The following is a 17,935-nucleotide window of genomic DNA, read 5'->3' on the forward strand; positions in this document are numbered from 1 at the left end:
TTTGACGAGAAAAATGTACCAATCCTATATTTTAATTCCTAAATGTTAACACTAGAAAACATCAATATGCTTTGTTTTGAGGGGGCAACTGTCAGGTAGCAATATTTAGAGGGTTAAGTCACAGGCCTAAATTGGCACAGATCAGATCAGGGACCCAGAGTAATGTCACAGCACCAACCCTTGATGTCACATTCGCCTTGTTTTCCTTTTCTCCTGCCACACACCCGCCCTCCTGTCATCCACTCCCATCTGCACTGCACTAACTTCTCTGTTCCTGCCATCCGTCATCGCCTCACCTTGGCTGCAAACTTACTCACAAAATGCAAATCACAAATGCTAATCAGTGACAAAAAATAGAATGATAACACACTTGCATCCAGCTTTGCTGAATCGAAGCGTGCAGCAATATCCACCACACAAAGGTCGAAGAATGTTGCCAAGGCGACCAGAGCAGCCACCCGACTTCTCGCGACCGACCTCCACCCACCACGACTTAGTTAGTAACACTGTGCTGTCCCTGTGCAACTAGATAGAAAGGAATGTGTATTTTTTTTTTTCGTCTAAAATTTGTCTAATATATTAAAACAACAAGATGTATTAAAATATTCTGTTTTACAGTCTCATGCTTCCTCCATGGTGAATTTCAGAGGCAGGCAGAATGGAAATGTATTCACTGGCAGAGCGAGTGATGAAGAGCTTGTTAAACAACAAAATGTTCTACAATTCTGTTTTATCAGCAAACTGTTCTCATCATTTGGAATCTGAATGTGGTCTGTGGCTTGAATAAAACATTAGGTACAGTCGATGCACATGGTAGAGACACACACTATGCCTCAAGTGTGGCTAAAAAAACAATCTCTGTGCATTATTTTCACATTGTTTCATATGAAATGTTTCGTCTTGACATTTTATAATTGTTGCTTTTGTCCATATGTCAGGAAATGTTCAGTCCTAGCGACTGAGCAAAATGGATTCCCCCGTGCACTTTAAATCAGATCAGAGTCTTTGCATGCATCATGTATTACATCCCTCAATCTAGAGTCGTGATATTACAGCCGAGGAGCTGCTTTCAAAATCCCAGCTGCATTTTTACATCAATGTCTTGTTTTGGTATTCAGCTGACAGCCTCCGCAAGCAATTTTCCAAACAACTGCAAAGATGTAAATTGTGAGAAAGTGAGAGTTGTGTGATCGCAGAGAGACCAGTGGAGATTAAATTAAAGAACAATATTCTGCTACGCTGACGTTTACTTTTTACTCTGTTCTCTTCCAATGTTCCGTTTTTGGGCCACAAACAGAATTTATATTATGCACATCAGTCAGCTATCGACATGATGCTTTTCCTCAACACAACATTGAAGGCGTACCATTGAGCTTACATCCATCACTTCGACCCATTTCACATCCATCTGTCAACACCGTGGTGGTTGCAACCATCCCCATGCTAAACAAAACAAACATATATGCAATGCAGCAGAAGAGGAGAAAGAATTACATTTATGAAAATAAGATAAAATTGTCTATATTTCTATTTCAGTCTTGAATCCATAGCCATGATATCTGCCTCACAGCGTGAGGAGGTGTAACCAGCAGAGGTGGCAGCCGGGGACAGGGCCAGTGAGATAAGACAACACAACGCTGCTCTACAACACAATGCTGCTCTACCTTGTGGCTGTGAGGTGTTTTTGTTCTCTAGCTTCTTTCATTTAACTTTGTACAAGCGTCTAGATATTCACCAAAAGGGATATTATGATATAACTACAACAGACGCCATATTGACAAAGAAGAATTATTATCTAATATTACTAGAAGTGAGTCACTTTTATGAGATAATTGTCGTAATTTTGGCCTGGATGTTATTTTACAGAGGGAATATTGAAAGATCAGCATGCAGCCGGCGTTAAAAAGAGGAGTGTGGATCATCTTGTTAACTTGTACTATAGTAAATGTTTCACCAACAACAAAATACTCATCTGCACCACATTATCATAAGTATCAGGGGATACTGATACAAGAACTTGTAGGGATTTAGAATGTAGAAAGAGTGGAACTCATTGAATCACAACTGTATTCACATGATATAATGATTTAATTTCTTATAATATTGCAACTTTTATCTCAAAATCTAAGATTATTTTTTAATTTCCTTAATATTGGCCTAATACTAAGCATTTGACATACGAAAATCATTTAAAGCTACAGTGTGTAGAATTTTGTGAGACAGTATTTAATGTTGAAATTGCATGTTGCAGCTGAACACCCCTCACCTCACCCTCCAAAAATGAAAAAGAACCTGTGGTAGTCTTTAATTGTCATAAAAACTCAAAAGGTGTTTAGTTTGTCCAGTCTGGACTAATGTAAAAAACATGGCAGCCTCCGTAGAGAGGGTCCCCACGATGTAAATATAAAGTATTTAAATATAAAGGGGCTTTTCTGGGGTAAAGAAAACTACAATTCATACAATTTAGATGAAACAAACTAGTGAAAAGATCATGAGGATTATTCTACATTAAATGTCTGCCAGTAGATCCCTTTCACCTAAATCTTACACACTGGACCTTTAAGCTTAGATAATGTATATACAATCCCATCAGGGCACATGTCACAGGTTGTAATACATTTTCATAAACTTCTTTTCATTCCATTCCATTAATAGTTTCTTAATAGTATTTATTTATCTATTTACTTTTTTCATCTAGTTTTAAAATGGATGCTGGACACAGTCTCTCTGCATTTTACCTGGAGCTCCACACACGGCTCCCCTGGAGAAAACCAGGTCAGGTGCTGCAGGCAATCTATTTTCCATTTCTGGCCCTGCAGCCCGATCGAGTCCAGTCACAACTGTAAACACACAAAAAAGGCTCCTTCCTTCCACAGACGAGTAACAGCCAGTGAGTTCTGGGCTCTCAGACAATAGTCACTGGTGAGAAGCCAATACTGACGGATGCATTCAGACACTGCAGTGGCAAATACCTGGAGCGACCTCCTGCTATGACAAGTTGACAAGTCAGTGCTCCATAATACTACTGAGGCCAAAAGAACAAATACATGGTGACACACCCGTGTTCAAAATGTTTGGTTTTTTTATTTTCTTGCCGCTAACATTTAAACTGAAACACATCCAGCATGTTTCTTTGTTCTTTTCCTGTCTTTTGAGTTTTAAGGAAACACGTCCATTAACTAGGAAAAGATGATCCGTGGGCATCAGTGTTGTGGCTTTTTCAGAATACTTCTGACAGGAAGGACGTGCCTGCAGTAGTGGGGGTGTAATCACTCGATGCTTGATGGTTAATAGCTTGACGCAAGACATTTTTGCTTGGTTACACGCACTGCCTGCGTGAGCTGCACATCTCAGGCATGGCTCCTGCGTGTAATCCACGCTGCTCTTCTAAAGAGTCGAGGTCTGGACTATTTTCTCTGCGTTTCACAGCAAAAATGATCTTATCTTCACAAATGTAAATATTTGCAACACTTCCTGTACTCGTTTCAGAGTAAAAGCACTCTAGCGTCAACGACTGAATTCATTCATTTGTTTTAACAAGGTTTATATTGTTATTGCACCTGAAGATGCACAGCTTCATACCAGTCATGACATTTAGTTATAGGCTATTTTTATTTAAGGAAATACAGTAGTCACCTCATGCTTTTATCTCAACCATTGCCATGCTAAAGAGAATTTAAATAATACGAAAGCATTTTAAGAAAGAGGTACTTCACACTTACACTTGTTTTATGAGCTGTAAAGTAAATGATATGATTCTCTCCAATCAGATCGTTTTGACTGCTGTTGAAACACCACCAGACTGCATTCATTCCCTTCAGACCTTCGTATAGCTCGTCAGTTACTGTAGATGGTAACACAGGCCCTGTATTTTCTATCTGATCACACTGACGTCTGCTTTAAAGGCTCCTGGAGGGGAGAAGTCCTCCAGCTCCAAAGTGCCCTCTAACACAGGTGCCTTGCAATTGTGCGTTCCTCTCCACTTCCCTTCAATTAATCAGTTGAATCCAATCATACAATATAGTGTGTAGTGACGCAACACTCACAGGGCTACTCTTCAGAATTAAGGAGCAGCCTCATTTTGCCTTTGACACTTAAAGTGCATTTGCTGACATTTGAAAAGCATGACTTTTTCTTGCTGTAGTCAGTCTGGTGTGTTTGTTTCATTTTAGCAGTTGTGTGAGTTATGAATCTTGCAGGTTATGAAACAGTAGGGGGAAAGGGCTTTTATTCCCTTGTTAAGACAAATACATCCAACCAGATTTACTGCAGCTTTAGTGCTGGCTTTAAATAAGTCACTGCCTTAAAGTCAGAGGATGAATTGTTCTGTGTAGTTAGCACCGTATCGTACACTAGACTGTTAAGTTGATTGACATGTTTAATGGGTACTTCTACTCTGTATCTCTGCATAGGCTCCATTAAACATCTGGTTTCTTTGGTAACAGATCCCGTTACCGTGCAGAACTGATGCGTGTTTATTCCATGCTCTCGGCTTACCAGTGTCTTGATCACACTGGTGCTCACAGGGGTCCAGGAGGCGTCGTCCACACAGCTCGTTGACCCAGGGCCCGCTGGCATTCTGCTGGTAGTACAACAAGATCTGGGCAGGGTTCAGCCAGTCTGAGGCGTCCAACTGGCTCCCCTGCAGCAAAATGAACCTCGAACCTGAGGAGGAGAGGAGGGGGAGGGACGTATAGACAGAGCATGAGGAATGGAGATGCAGAGGCAGGAAATGAGGGTCAGATGGAGGGTAGAAGAGGAGGAATGGAAAAGAAGTAGAGGGATGTGGGTGGAGAGGGTGGAGAGGGTGACAGGGTGAAAAGGAGGAGAGAACGAGTTGAGATGCATACCTCAGCCAAGCAGTCCAGATATGACACCACATTTTAATTCAATTGATCCTGATTTATATTTATTAGGATCTGCACTAAAACTCTTATAGGTATCACCTGCCTAATTTTTCTCATCAAAATCCATTAGTTATACTTTGAGAAATCAACAACAATGTTGAAAAATGACCTGATCTCACAATGTTAAAGAAAGTGAAAAAAAATAATCCTGGACCCTGCCCCTGATCTGGACCCCTGATCTGGACTCAAAGTGCATCTCTCAAGTTCCGTGGTAATCTGTCCTGTAGTTGTTGTATAATCCTGCGGACTAACAAACAGACAAACACACAGAAATGTTTTTCACCTTGGTGGAAGTCAAAATATGAAAGCAAATGACTGCAAGATACATACTCAGCTTGAAATTAAAGTTTAACATTTGAGAATGTTCCTTGATTTTGTTTACAATAATTAAAAACATGAAAACACACAGACATTAAATATTTTGAACCTTCCTACTAAAATATTGTCAGCCACATTTAAGACGCCGAATAGACTCAACACTGAAATGGAAAATGACAACCCTGAGCGTTAGAGAATCTTCCCAACAAGAAAAAATGATTATTAGAATTAGAATAGAAGCATTTTACATGTATTCCAATAAAGTGCAAAACTGCAAAACTCATATGTAAAAATATGCAAATTGTCAGAACCATTTAAATGAAGCAGTGCCAGTAATAAGGATAACTTGTTTCTTATTGTAATTATCAGTAACCACAGGCAGCCAGATGAGGAATCTTTATTTTACTTTTTCTCTGCCCTGCAGCGAAACACATGCACCAAGAGGTGGAGGGTAACTGTGACGAGAGTAGGGGTGTGAATCCTGTGCAGACACAGTTTTTCATGCTTTTGGAACAAAGATCTTGATCAGATAAAATGTTGAAGATTCAGACAAGATAACTAGATTACAAATAATAGTTTCCACTGGATGATTTTGGTTGAAAAAACGTTTTTTTTTTTGTAATTCCCATTGGTGCACTGTAACAATAGAAAGTTTCAGACTTGATAGAGAACATTTAATTATTATTATGGCTCTCACAGATAATATAAGATGTGATAATTTGATTGTATCTGGATAGAAACTCGGTTAAAGCGTTGGTTATATATATAAAATTTCCCTATAAAACTCCCTTCGCCATCAATAAAGTCGTCTAGAAAAAAAGAAAATCCAGTGTGTGTTTGTCTCACAGGACAGAAAGAAACACAAGCAACCATCACCCACACTGTATGAAATGATTGGTCGGTCACTAATCGACCTGCCTGCCTGCCCGTGCTCTCGCTGCACGGGAGTCTTCAGCCAGAGAGTCATCCATCGCAGAAGCAGAGATGATCGTCAGATGATGGTGAGAGAGTCACAGCATGTTCAGGAGTTTTTGGGGGCGTAGCTCTGACAAGAGGGCTGATGGGAGTGGGTGGGAGGTGTCATTGTAAAGTGTGGCCTGCGCTTACTCGCTTTTCAAGGATTACCAACCCAAGCTTTAAAGCTTAAAGGGCTAGTTTACCGAAACATTTAAATTGGAGTCCAATATGAATGTCGGGGCTTGCGGACACTTGGATGACACCACAAGAAGAGGAATGAAGGCATGTTATGTTTTTTTCTCTGTTGTTTTATTACATCTGAAGAAAGGGTTCCATTTACTTCAACTGTATTGCATTTGGCTGCAACACTGTTTAACCCTGAGACTCCAGAAGCGTTTTGTGGACTCAAACACTCCACCCACCCTTCCATAGGCACAGTGCTGAGTAGATAACCAGTGAATTTCCATTTGTCGGTGAGTTATCACTTTAAAGTCTCTGGGAATTAACTTTTTTAAGCAAATTATTATGTGGAATTAGCAGCTATCAGTAAACACTCTCTCAGGGGTTCTTACTTTTGCACCCCCCCAGGTACCCGCAGTGACACTTCTCTGACGTTATTTTCACGTGTGTATAATTAGTGACATAAATAGAGGGAAACAATGGGGTCCTTCTTCATTTTGGCATCAGATAAACACCCTCTCTGAGGTGTTTTCAGCAGGCCTGTTTATTTATGCTGTTTATTTTTGTTTATTTTGTGCAAGGGAAATTCAAGTTTGTACACGTGGATTCAGTTTTTTGTAAATGGAGGTAACACAAATGCAATTTGAATCATTATGGGAAATTAAACACATTATCACTTCTTTGACAGTCCAATGACGAAATGTCAAGTTGTCCAATCAGAGGGCTGGTGGTTTTGTTGCCTTCTTCTCCTCTGCAGGTCCTAAGTTATTGTAGTTTTTTGAAATTTATGACAGTAACTTTTTAATGTGCTGTGGTCGTGTAAAGAACATAGAATAGTGTGGAGGTGTAGGCTTCATCTAGAATGTGAGGACAGTAGCTCAAGTTTGACGCATTGTTTTCTGTTTTCTTTCTGGACATAAATGTTTAAGTACTAAGTGTCTTAACTTTTACGAATGCAGATCTTTTCCAGAGGTTGATTTACACATTTTTTGAATCATTTGTGAGGAATTCCTTCACAAGCTCAAAATCATTTTGACCCTTTTTTGAGCCCATACATATGGCATTATTGTTGAAAGGTGCAACAATAAAATCCCCTTCAAAATATGTGATTGATGAGTTCCGCTGAATAGACCAAGGGTTGATATCTGGAATGCGGTTGTGTGAGTAGACATCTGTCAGTAATTCTTTACTTTACTCAAGCCAGTGAAAAGCAGGTTGATGCGCTTGACGTTTCTTTGCTTGTTTGCAACAGCCTGGAGAAAGCTACCGAGTCGTCGGCTGTGTGATCTCTGTATATTAGCAGCTAGACACATTGACCAAAGCCCCGTCCATTTGCAAAGATGGAATGCACTGGGCATTTGCTAACCCAGACAACTTTAATGAATTCTTGGCCAGCTCTGTGTGCCCCAGTTAGTGCCATCCCCTTTGATGATCCCTTTAAAACCACAGCACACTCTGCAAATGGCTGGACGTATCGTGTTTGCTTAATTGCGGAGAGTTCTTAAATAACTTGGAAAAACTCCCAGATGTAAAACACCTATAAGATGCTTCAATGTTTTTATGAAACATTTTATGCCCAGTCTGATGTCTTTGGCAATCATGAACATGCAGATTTCTGTTTCTTCATCATGAAGTGGATTCTAATAATAAACATACATGCTTTACGGTTGTGTGTGAAAATGTATCCACTAACTGACCTCTAACTGAATTAAACCTATTTAGCAAAGTATCAAACATGACTTGATTACAGAAATTCATCACCACCTGAAGTGTGAATCTCACGGGAGACCATGAATGCCTGGAAAGTAATGAATGGAAGCAGATAATGTTTCAGAAAATTGTAATACAAAGAACATTCAAGCAATACAATTATATATTATTGATTTTTTTTTTTTTTTTCTGGCTTGTATAATTGATTTATTTATTCACTTGGAGGCTCATGCAATTTGCTATGGGAAGAGTGTTGAGAATAGAAGCACTGACTAGCAGACAATCTCCTAAGTGCATTTTCTGGTGAGAAATAACAGAAGGAAGGAGCAAAGTAACACAAAAATATAATTTACTCTAAGCAAAAAATTATCTTCATTTAAACTGGCACATGAAAAAATGACAGATGGAGCAGGGTTTCTTACTCAGCTGTGACTATGGTGCCACCACAGCAGCAATGTGCTCAGTGCTGTCACCGGTGGCTAGAACATATTATATAGCTGTATGTGCAGGACACTCTCAAAATTGTAAAGGCCAATGGGTGACTGCAATGTCCAGTCTCCAGCAGATGGCCATTCAGGATGGTAAAGTGTCCTAGACCATGATAGGTGGCAAAGATCTCTCTCCAGCTGCTATTAGTACAATCACATTATGCTGTGTAGACCACTCGGCCAAAGGGGCATCCCCAGAAATAGTTTTCTCAATTTTGATATGTCTCAGACGGAGATGTTAGTAGAAAACCCACTTCCACATAATCCAATCTGAGATCATATCCGTTTGCCACATTTCTATTTGAGACTATCTCTAAGTTTGATGGAAGAAAGTTTCTCCTGTCTTGTGTTATGTATCTAGAATTGCAGCAGATATAGTTATCCTGTGTAAGCACACAACAAACTCTCAATGATAACTTTCCCTGATGTGAAAGGCAGGAAGAAAGGTGTTACTCCACATCTCTGTGCTTTCCTCCACAGTATTTGAAGGTAGACACATGCGCAGCTGGTGGCATTAATAGCTTCTTTCCCCTGTGGGAGAATCCAGATTTTCATCTGATTCACCATGACATGAAATCAAGTCTGATGAGATTGTGGAGACATTTATGGAAACATGCTAAATCGATCCCAGTTTTGTAATTCAACAGGCGAATTTGCCATCTTTCATCTCTCCTCTTCAAAGTTACCACCACGGACGCCTCCCTGGAATTTTAATATCTCCTTGGCAGGCCAGCGCATACCACCGGAAAGCAGCAGCGCGCCGAATCAAATCAGACCTACAGATGATAGATGAGTGGGCCTGGTCACAGTCTATAATACATCTGGACTGCCAGCTCACTCCTGTGACAGCTGAAAAATGCCAATGAGCCAGTGCTCGGCCCCTGCGGTGGTGGTTTTTTCTGCAGGTGCTACATTGAAATTCATTAGTGAGGTGGTTGAACATCTCAGAAAGTACAAGGGGAAGAGTGATGGAGGGTTTGCTGCAGGTGGTCACAGCTACCTGGCCTCAATGTGCTGCGATGCTTCGAGGGCACATCTGTCGTGTGGTCTCGCTCGGGGGGAAACCTGGGGAGGGGGTGGTCAAGCTGACATTTACCTTTGTCTTTCAGAGAGCAGAGCAAATATAACTCGACCACAAAGCGCAGGCACTCGCTCTGAGAAATGGAGCACACTGAATTCCCTGGTCGGTGGCGGAAAAAAAAGAGCAGTTGAGACGCAAGGGGCTTTGAACGCCCCTGAGAGGTGTGTGGTTGGAATGTCTTACCATCAGCGATGAGGTGCTCCGGCACATGTAGGATTACTCGGACTGAGAGGCTGCAGGAGAGGTGAGAGGAGTAAACCAAGCCAATGACACAGCTAATGACACTGATCAGAGTCAGGGTGGTCTTATTGATGGGGCTCCGTGGGGAACCTGCTGCTGGGAAACAAAAAGAAACGCACAGGGAGGGAGTGGGGGAGGTGGGAACAACAGACGGAGGAGATACATGAAGCAACTCTATTCCCCATGACCCCACAGTTCAATAAACATGCACACAGCCACACAAACATATACATACACAGCCTACACAGGCTTTACAAACAAGCCAAAAAATAGGCTTAGCGCCCATGAAAAGGACCTTTGGATGAAAAACAGCAAGCCTTTGGGAGGTTTAGCCCGGACATGGCTCAGTGGCACAGAAATAAGGTTTACTTTTGAAAGGTATTAAAATCCACCCTGGGATGTGATGGAAAAAAAGAGAGTTGGGCAGAAACAACAAAAAAAAAAAACAGTTCAGAGGTTGTTGTGCAACCTTCCCTCGTTTCTCTACTCGTCTTCCCTCCTATAGATCGAGAACACTTCCCTTATCTCTTTTACTGCAGGGTGCAAAACAGAAAGTGTTAAACGTGACCTCGTACCCACAGGGGCATGCATGCATTCACATTCTCTCACACACACAAAATCACACAGTGAACTTGAATATACACAACTCGCACTTTGTCTTAAGTGGTTATTTCTCTAACTAGCAGAATAACCCCAGGAGAAACTGACATTTCAAATCATATATGAATCTGGTATTTTACCCAGAAAGACAATGCAGGGCATACTCCCCCCACTCTTTGATTCACACTTTGTATTTTTTATTTGTTATAACACTAAAATAATCATCCAGGAATACAGGGAAATAAAACATATTTGAATATTGCCATGCTTTGCTCATAATTCCACTGATTTGAAGAAATACTTTTGTCATCCCTCATGAATGAGCCTTTCCTCTGGATCTAAACAACACAGTGAGGGCAGTGTTGCAGCCACTCTTTTCTTAACCCTCTCATTAAAGGTGTTGGCCACACTTCTGGAGGGTTTGCCGTGTTTGTGACACCTGTGCACATGACAGTGGAATAATTGGCTCAGAGGCATTGTAAAAGCTTGTAACGCCTTCTGACAGCAGCTATTATTTTAAGGGCTTGGTCTCTATTTTTTCCTTATTCTTTTTTCTTTATTTTTGCTTCCTCTCTTCCATACTCCAGAAGTGCACATTAAATTTGCAAGGACATGACATGCTGACAGATACAAAAAAAAGAAAACGTGCTTTGACACTTCACTTTCTTCGGCAGCCTTCTGTGCAGGATCCCCCTCAGAAATAATATTTCTGTATATTATTTCAAATTGCGGTGATCTCCAAGTCATGAGATGCAATTGATCTCAACATATTTTCACGGAGAACCTCTGATCTCATCATCTTGTTTGATTTCAGGGAACAAGATTGTGCGATGATGCGCTGAGATCAGTTTCACATGCTCACAAACACTGGACACGAATATGTATACACGCAGCATAACAACAAATTGTAGGCATTTCCTTTAGGAGTCAAAGTCACGAGCAAACACACAACACTGGAACTATCCATCTGCTATGATGCACTGTAAAGGTTACTTGTCATGCGTCATGGTGATGGTAATACCATCAGACGGCGAGATAAACTGTCTGTAGGTGTATGAGTCCTCCTTACCCCCTGAGCCCCACGCGCTGTTGGCATTACCATTTCTCATACCTCGACTCCGGCGGCGACTGCGGTTTGGGTCGGTGTAAAAGGCCAGCTGAGGCTCGCTGTCTGCCTCCGTCCCAGAGTCCCCGTCTGGGTTCAAGAAAGTTGAACCCGCTGTTGGATTCACACAAAACAAATACACCTCCAATGAAAAGAAGCTGTGGAACCGCGGTGGGGAGTTTGGCCTCAAGTTGGCCTCACAGACATGGCAGGGAGGGAGCAGCGAGAACGGATGAACCCACGGCTGGATTCAGTGTGGAAACAGATCAGTGCATGAGAAGTTTTCTCTAATCAATACTTGAAATGTGGCCTAGAAATTTCTCACTGTGAAGAAAAGCTTAGAAATCCCTTTTTTCTTTTTTCTATCAACATACCCGTCGAACGTTGCTGATAACTTTTGTTTTAACCATTTTGTTTATTATTCCATCAAGATAATACACAATTAGTAGCGACTCTATTCAATTAAACTCAAACTTGCAAGAAATGGAAGCCATGACAAAACTCCCCAGATGTGGGTGCATGTGAAGTGAGCAGGATGCAGCGTCTTCACTTTGATCGGATATATTTTTAGTCGAATGTGTTTGTCCTTGGGGAAACGCATTAGAGCAAATCACACCTCACCTTGAGTTGTTGATTAAAACCCTGCAAGGTTCACCAGAATGAACCTTACATGAAGAATACTATAAATATCCTCTAGTGAAGGTCTGCAACATCATGGTGTCTAACTAGCGTTATCATTCAGTGCAATATAAACTGTTATTATATAAACATTATATGTATCAATGTCTAGTGTAGTAAACCACTTACTGTCAAATCAAAGAAAGCATCACAATCATAAATGCAGTATTTACAATATTTGTTAATCAAATAATATTCATTTAGTCAATTTTTACAATGAACTTGATTAAGATTATAGCACTTGCCAGACTAGCACTGAACTACTGTATTATTGTACTACTGCTTCTAGATACAGCCACATTATAGACTTCTCCACAAAAGACAACAACAGTCTTGAGTAAAGAGTTCATGGTTTATTTGCTTTGCCTTTGACCAACTCAATTTAATTGTTCCATCTGAGCTTCCAATTAGCACTTGCGGGCATAATTGGGAAATGTGTGTAAATCCTCAGTTTATTAATTTAGGGGCTTATTTTGATGTTTCCTTTAACACATTTCAAACAGCCCTGCATGACAGGAGCGGCTTCAGAAACAGAAAATACGCAACAGGAGATGAAAAGGTTTCCAATTTCATAATGAATTTCCCCATGTTTGGTCTAACTGTGGAGGAGTACCGACAACATGGTCACAGTGATTTCAAAATGCTGCTTCATCGAAACTTCAAAGTTAAATTAATCTTTGACTTGTACCTATTGGATTGAACACAGCGCCTGAGTCAATTAGAATAACACAATCTGTTTTATGAAATTAACAATGCACTGGGAAGCAGTAACACTGCTGTTGGGGCTTGTTTCTGGAGTTTTTTTCTTTACAGTCCCTGAAATATTCAATCACTGATGAAGCGATAATTAAGAAAGGTGTAGTACATATAGCATTTGTTAGTGTCTACCAATCTGTACTGTATATAGCTTTCTCTCTTTCTCAATGTGTTACTGTGACTAAGTCCTACTGCTTAAATCAAGCTACACTGCACTTTATACAGCACGGTTTCCGTTGCCCTGATAGTAACATGAACAATACTAAGATGACCACATGTTATGTATGAGTTTTTTCACTGTAACCAGAGTGTCGGTAGTTCGATCCCAGTTTCGCCCAATTTCAAATGCCAAAGTGTCCTTGGGCAAGATACCAAAATCCAAATTGGCCCCTCTCATAGAGAAAAGTACAGCACATAGATGCACTGTATGGATGTGTGTGTGGATGTAAAACCTGCACTGTAAAGTGCTTTGAGTGGCCGGCAAGACTAGAAAAGTGCCATATATAAATACAGACCATTTAACATTTATACACATAACATGTATATACATAGTGTATATTGTATGAGCTGCAGTTTATTACATTTTATATTCAGTATAGATTCCGCTATTGATTACTTTTCAACTCCTCAATCATTTAGTGCATAACATGTCAGAGAACAGGGAAGACTGAGTCCATGGAGATGATTCATTCATTATTCATGATTGTAAAGCATTTATCTGCTTGATCAGAAGTCTGAAACCTGAGAGTATCTCACGTACAATGACCTTAAACTGAGATTTAAAAAGGCTTTTATCATTCAAAACATTTTCCATAGAATGAACACAGTCTCCGAATGTAAAACACAATGTACCAAACAATGTGACAGCATGATGGAGTTTGGTTTGGATAACAAGTTGCCGTCACTGATCTTATACTTTGTCGGTAATAATCATGTCGGTGACATTGTGCCAAAATAAGTTCATTAAAAAAAAATAATATGGACTTCAATCTATGATACAAAAATAAAAGTGAGATGGAAAAGATTGAAGACTAAATGGCTAAATACACAACACTTATATGGATAGGGTATCTTACAGGACAGTGCCAACACGGCTGTAGGTTTTTAACGCCTTTATTTCTGTTAAACTTTTTCATTTGGTGTTTCATGTAAAGTGCTTTTCCACACGCAAGGTTGAGTGCAGGATACAAATGCAAAAAAAAAAAAAAAAATGGTAGAATCCACAGCTTTAGCAAAATAATCCCATTTATACTCCTCACCGATTTTTCATTTTGCATTCCAGTGAGATAGTAAATGTCCCTCTCTTCAGCAGTGAATGTAGCCCCACTGATCTGTCATTTAGAGCTACATTATGCTCTTAAGGACCGGGACTGATACAAAGAGAGGGCAAAACAATTGGATAAACAAACCGCTCTTATGATACAATGCATTTCAGCTGAGTGTGTTTTAGCAAAAGGCATTAGCTATATTTAGAGGGCATGTATTGAAGCTTGCATTACAAGTGTTAGCAGGACGCGAACCACAAAGTGACGGGGAAAATCCATCAAAGCAGCAAAGATTTGCAGCCTCAGCGGGATGTATGTGATTCAAAATAAAATTCATGCTAACATTGTTCAGTGACAAGAGCTTTAAAAATCCCCAACCAAGACAAAGCTCTTGATTAAACTGGAGAAGATCCCTCCGAAACAATGGAGGAATGAAAACACTGTTGGCAGCAATGTCGAAGTGACAAACTGAGAAGGACTTTTTCATGACAGAAGCTCCATCAGTTTTTCATACTGTTGGTTTTGGAACAATATGCACTGAAGATATGAATGTGTCGTGTAAATATTATTGGCAGCCATGACTATCTGACAGCACAGATGTTGGTGTTGCTTTACTTCACAAGTGGGACAGAGTTTTTGATGACACCAGTGTTTCAGTCGCATTTTGCGCGACTGATTTAATAATAAAGCAATATTCAGCTTACCCTTTCCCGCTAGAAATACTGGCAGGGAACAAAGTGACTCACAACATAATTCAGTGCACTTATCAAAACTCTGCAGTGAAACAGTGAAGTGAAGACAAATACAATCTCTTTGCACCAAGCTTTGGATCAAGGAGGTCTTTCTTTCAGAAAAACATATTCTTCAGTAGATACAAATGATAGCTAGACTTAAGGTAAACACATATAAAGCAAGCACAGTAAGAATATTCTGCATTTCCCTTTTGATTTGAACTTTTACGTATTTGTGACAGCAAATTTCTAGCTGTTTAATGTCCGTACCACATCTTCTGCCAGTCTTTCAAATAATTGCCGAGAAATATTGACTTCATGGTGGTGGTGCTTGGAGAAAAGTAAGTGGGTTAACAGAGTCATCAGGCTTCATCCTCTGGGGACAATGAGAGTCTGTACAAAAGTAATTTATCATCAACTCTGTAGTTGTGGGGGGCTGAACAACCAACCTTGCTATCCCCCAAGAGATGCTGGTAACATGACTTCATAAAAACAATGTCATTTTTAGCAGAAAATGATCCGCTGGGGTTTCAAGCTGTATTTTTACAAACTCCAACAATGTGTGCATATGCAATGTATATTGTTTTTGAATAGTTTCAGAGCAGGCAACGATCGAGTCACTTAGATTTAAAGCTGCAGTCCCATCTCAAAGTCATGGTTTATACTGTGTTTCCTGAAGGGCTTCTATCTGTAACATGCTGGGTTGAAGGATAAAGACAAACGTGTAAGCACAAGTCTGGATGTTCTACAATCTTTGTAAATCAAGTCTACTTTAACTTTTCTCTTGCTGCTGTAGCACAGAGCGACAAAATACATCTTTTCTGTCTGTGGTTCAAGGGCTTTCCCTGAAAGTTGGAAAAGTAAGAGGAGATGAACAGGAGATGTTTCTCCATCTGTTTTTTGTTGTGTCTGATTTAATTCTGATAGTACCAAGTTGTAGAATGAGACCTGAGAGCTTACAGAGATGCTCAACTCTCTACATGTGCGTTTTAGTCCTGCCGACACATTCATGGTCATATATTGAAATATAATAACAAAAAAGACATGCTCAAGGTTGTCATGCACTTTGGTGATGTAGACAATCAATATGTAGCCTTCAGAGGACAGAAATCTAATGGGCTACACTTTCTTAAAAGAGAATAAGAATAATGTTGTGTCCTCCTCAAGCTCTATGGCTGAAAGGTTCAGAGTTTACGAGCAGTGAGTCAGCCTCAAATAGTCAATAGAATTGTAAATAGAGGAGCCAGATCCAGAAAGCTACATGGTAACTGATACTTTAGAGTGGGACAGTGTTTGGATATCTTCATTGATCAAATGCAGACTTAAAAATAGGTCGCAACGATTCGGGAAACAGATGATGTAAGAGTGTGTCTCCAAAACTGAGGTGCCGTGAGAGTACAGACTAAGTTAAAGCTAAAGAAATCTAAGACGGAAAATGTCAGGGCATGGATATCAAATCAACCAGTATTGAGAAACAGTCCCATCCAGGCAGGATCAGTGACGGGAGCTCAGACACACTATTTATAAAACTGGCACAGCTTTGTGGAGAATGAAGGCAAACAAAACACTGACAACAAGTTTTCACTCCAATTAGGTTAGAGCATGAAATCCTTCTGAACAATGACACAATATTTAATTAAAGAAAGACAATGCTTAATGGCTTTTAGGTTTTTTGGGGGCCCATAATTGCCATATTTGCAAGTGTGATGTGTATTCTCTGTAGTCAAAGTGGGCTGAAATAAATTAAAATATCCATTATTGATTTATCTATTAACATTTGTTTGGATTATTGAATTGTTTAATCAAGAAAATGTCAAAACATACTGGAAACCAGTAGTGACATCTTCAGAGCGTTGCGTCCGTCCCACCAACAGTGACACAAAAGGTACACTGGAGCTAGCAAGTAGCATGCTTGGTTTTTCCATTTTGTCTCGACCCCCTCTTCGACTTGCTTTCCTGTGGTGTATGTATTTATTTGTGGCCTTTTTCAGATCTGCTTGGTGAGTGTTGGTTTTGTGTCTGTTTGTTTCCAATCCCTCTTAGCCTTCTCTCTCTTCTCTCTCTCTCTCCTTCAGCACACTTGCCCTTTCTCGCAAATCAACACCCGTGCACGTTATCAAGCCATCCCCACCTCACTACACGAACCCCGCCGCTAGTCCCAGCCATATTGTTGTGCAATCCATTGGTTTGTCTATGTGCCACGCCTCAAACTTCTCCACCAGAATAACAGACACTAGTACCTCTGTCAGACAGCTCGCCAGGCTGCCTGCCTGCCCGTCTTACACCTGCTCTCTGTGTCTTCAGGATCATCTGCCTGCCTGTCCACCTTGCCAGTCTGCCAAGCTCACAAGCCAGTTCCCTGCCTCGGGGTACTCTCTGCCAAGCATCCTCCTGGATACCGCCCCCTCATCTCGGCCCCAAGCCTCAGCCTGCCACCATCTCTTCATTACTGCCTGAGTTAAAGTTAAAAAAAAAAATCACTTTGCCAGATTGTCCAGTATCTTCCTTTGGGTTCAGCCTTAAGCCATGATATGTTTAGCTCAAAGCACCTCTGTGCCTAAATAAACTGCCAATGTACTTCATCAGAGATGCATCTCAGATGGCCTCCCCCAAAACCATTCAAACTGTGTCCAGTCATTTCTGTAACTACCAAACTGTTTATGTAACATGGCCACCACAAGCCATGCATTTTCCCTGAAGCTCTAGTTTTTCATTTGTTACACAACTATTGGTGGCACATGTCAACAACCAACTGCAGCACTCTGAATGCTTCCAGGAGCATAGATTTTGAAAGGTTATTTTAAGGTTTTTTATGAGGATTTTCAGTTTCACAAGTGCAGCAAATGAAGCTTTTACTGTAAGTAGCTCTCTAAACACCTGAATAGAACGATGCTGCCCTTAACAGCTCTGAGGCTGCAC

General features: G+C 40.5%; 1 protein-coding gene across 12 annotated transcripts in view; it reads right to left on the bottom strand.

Moving 5' to 3' along the window:
* The window catches only part of astn1 (astrotactin 1), a 389,228-nt gene that overhangs the window by 264,891 nt on the left and 106,402 nt on the right, over positions 1–17,935 (bottom strand). For 2 of the 12 annotated variants that reach the window (XM_069511741.1, XM_069511743.1), the window contains exons 6-8: positions 11,551–11,700; positions 9,825–9,977; positions 4,498–4,665 (exon numbers count right to left, since the gene is read on the bottom strand). In XM_069511741.1, the coding sequence (XP_069367842.1) occupies positions 4,498–4,665; positions 9,825–9,977; positions 11,551–11,700 (471 nt within the window). The remainder of the gene's footprint in view (positions 1–4,497; positions 4,666–9,824; positions 9,978–11,550; positions 11,701–17,935) is intronic. The other 10 variants (XM_069511748.1, XM_069511752.1, XM_069511742.1 and 7 more) reach the window with 7 other exon arrangements.

The sequence above is a fragment of the Paralichthys olivaceus genome, chromosome 16, assembly GCF_024713975.1.
Source record: "Paralichthys olivaceus isolate ysfri-2021 chromosome 16, ASM2471397v2, whole genome shotgun sequence".
In the NCBI taxonomy this organism is placed as follows: domain Eukaryota; kingdom Metazoa; phylum Chordata; class Actinopteri; order Pleuronectiformes; family Paralichthyidae; genus Paralichthys; species Paralichthys olivaceus.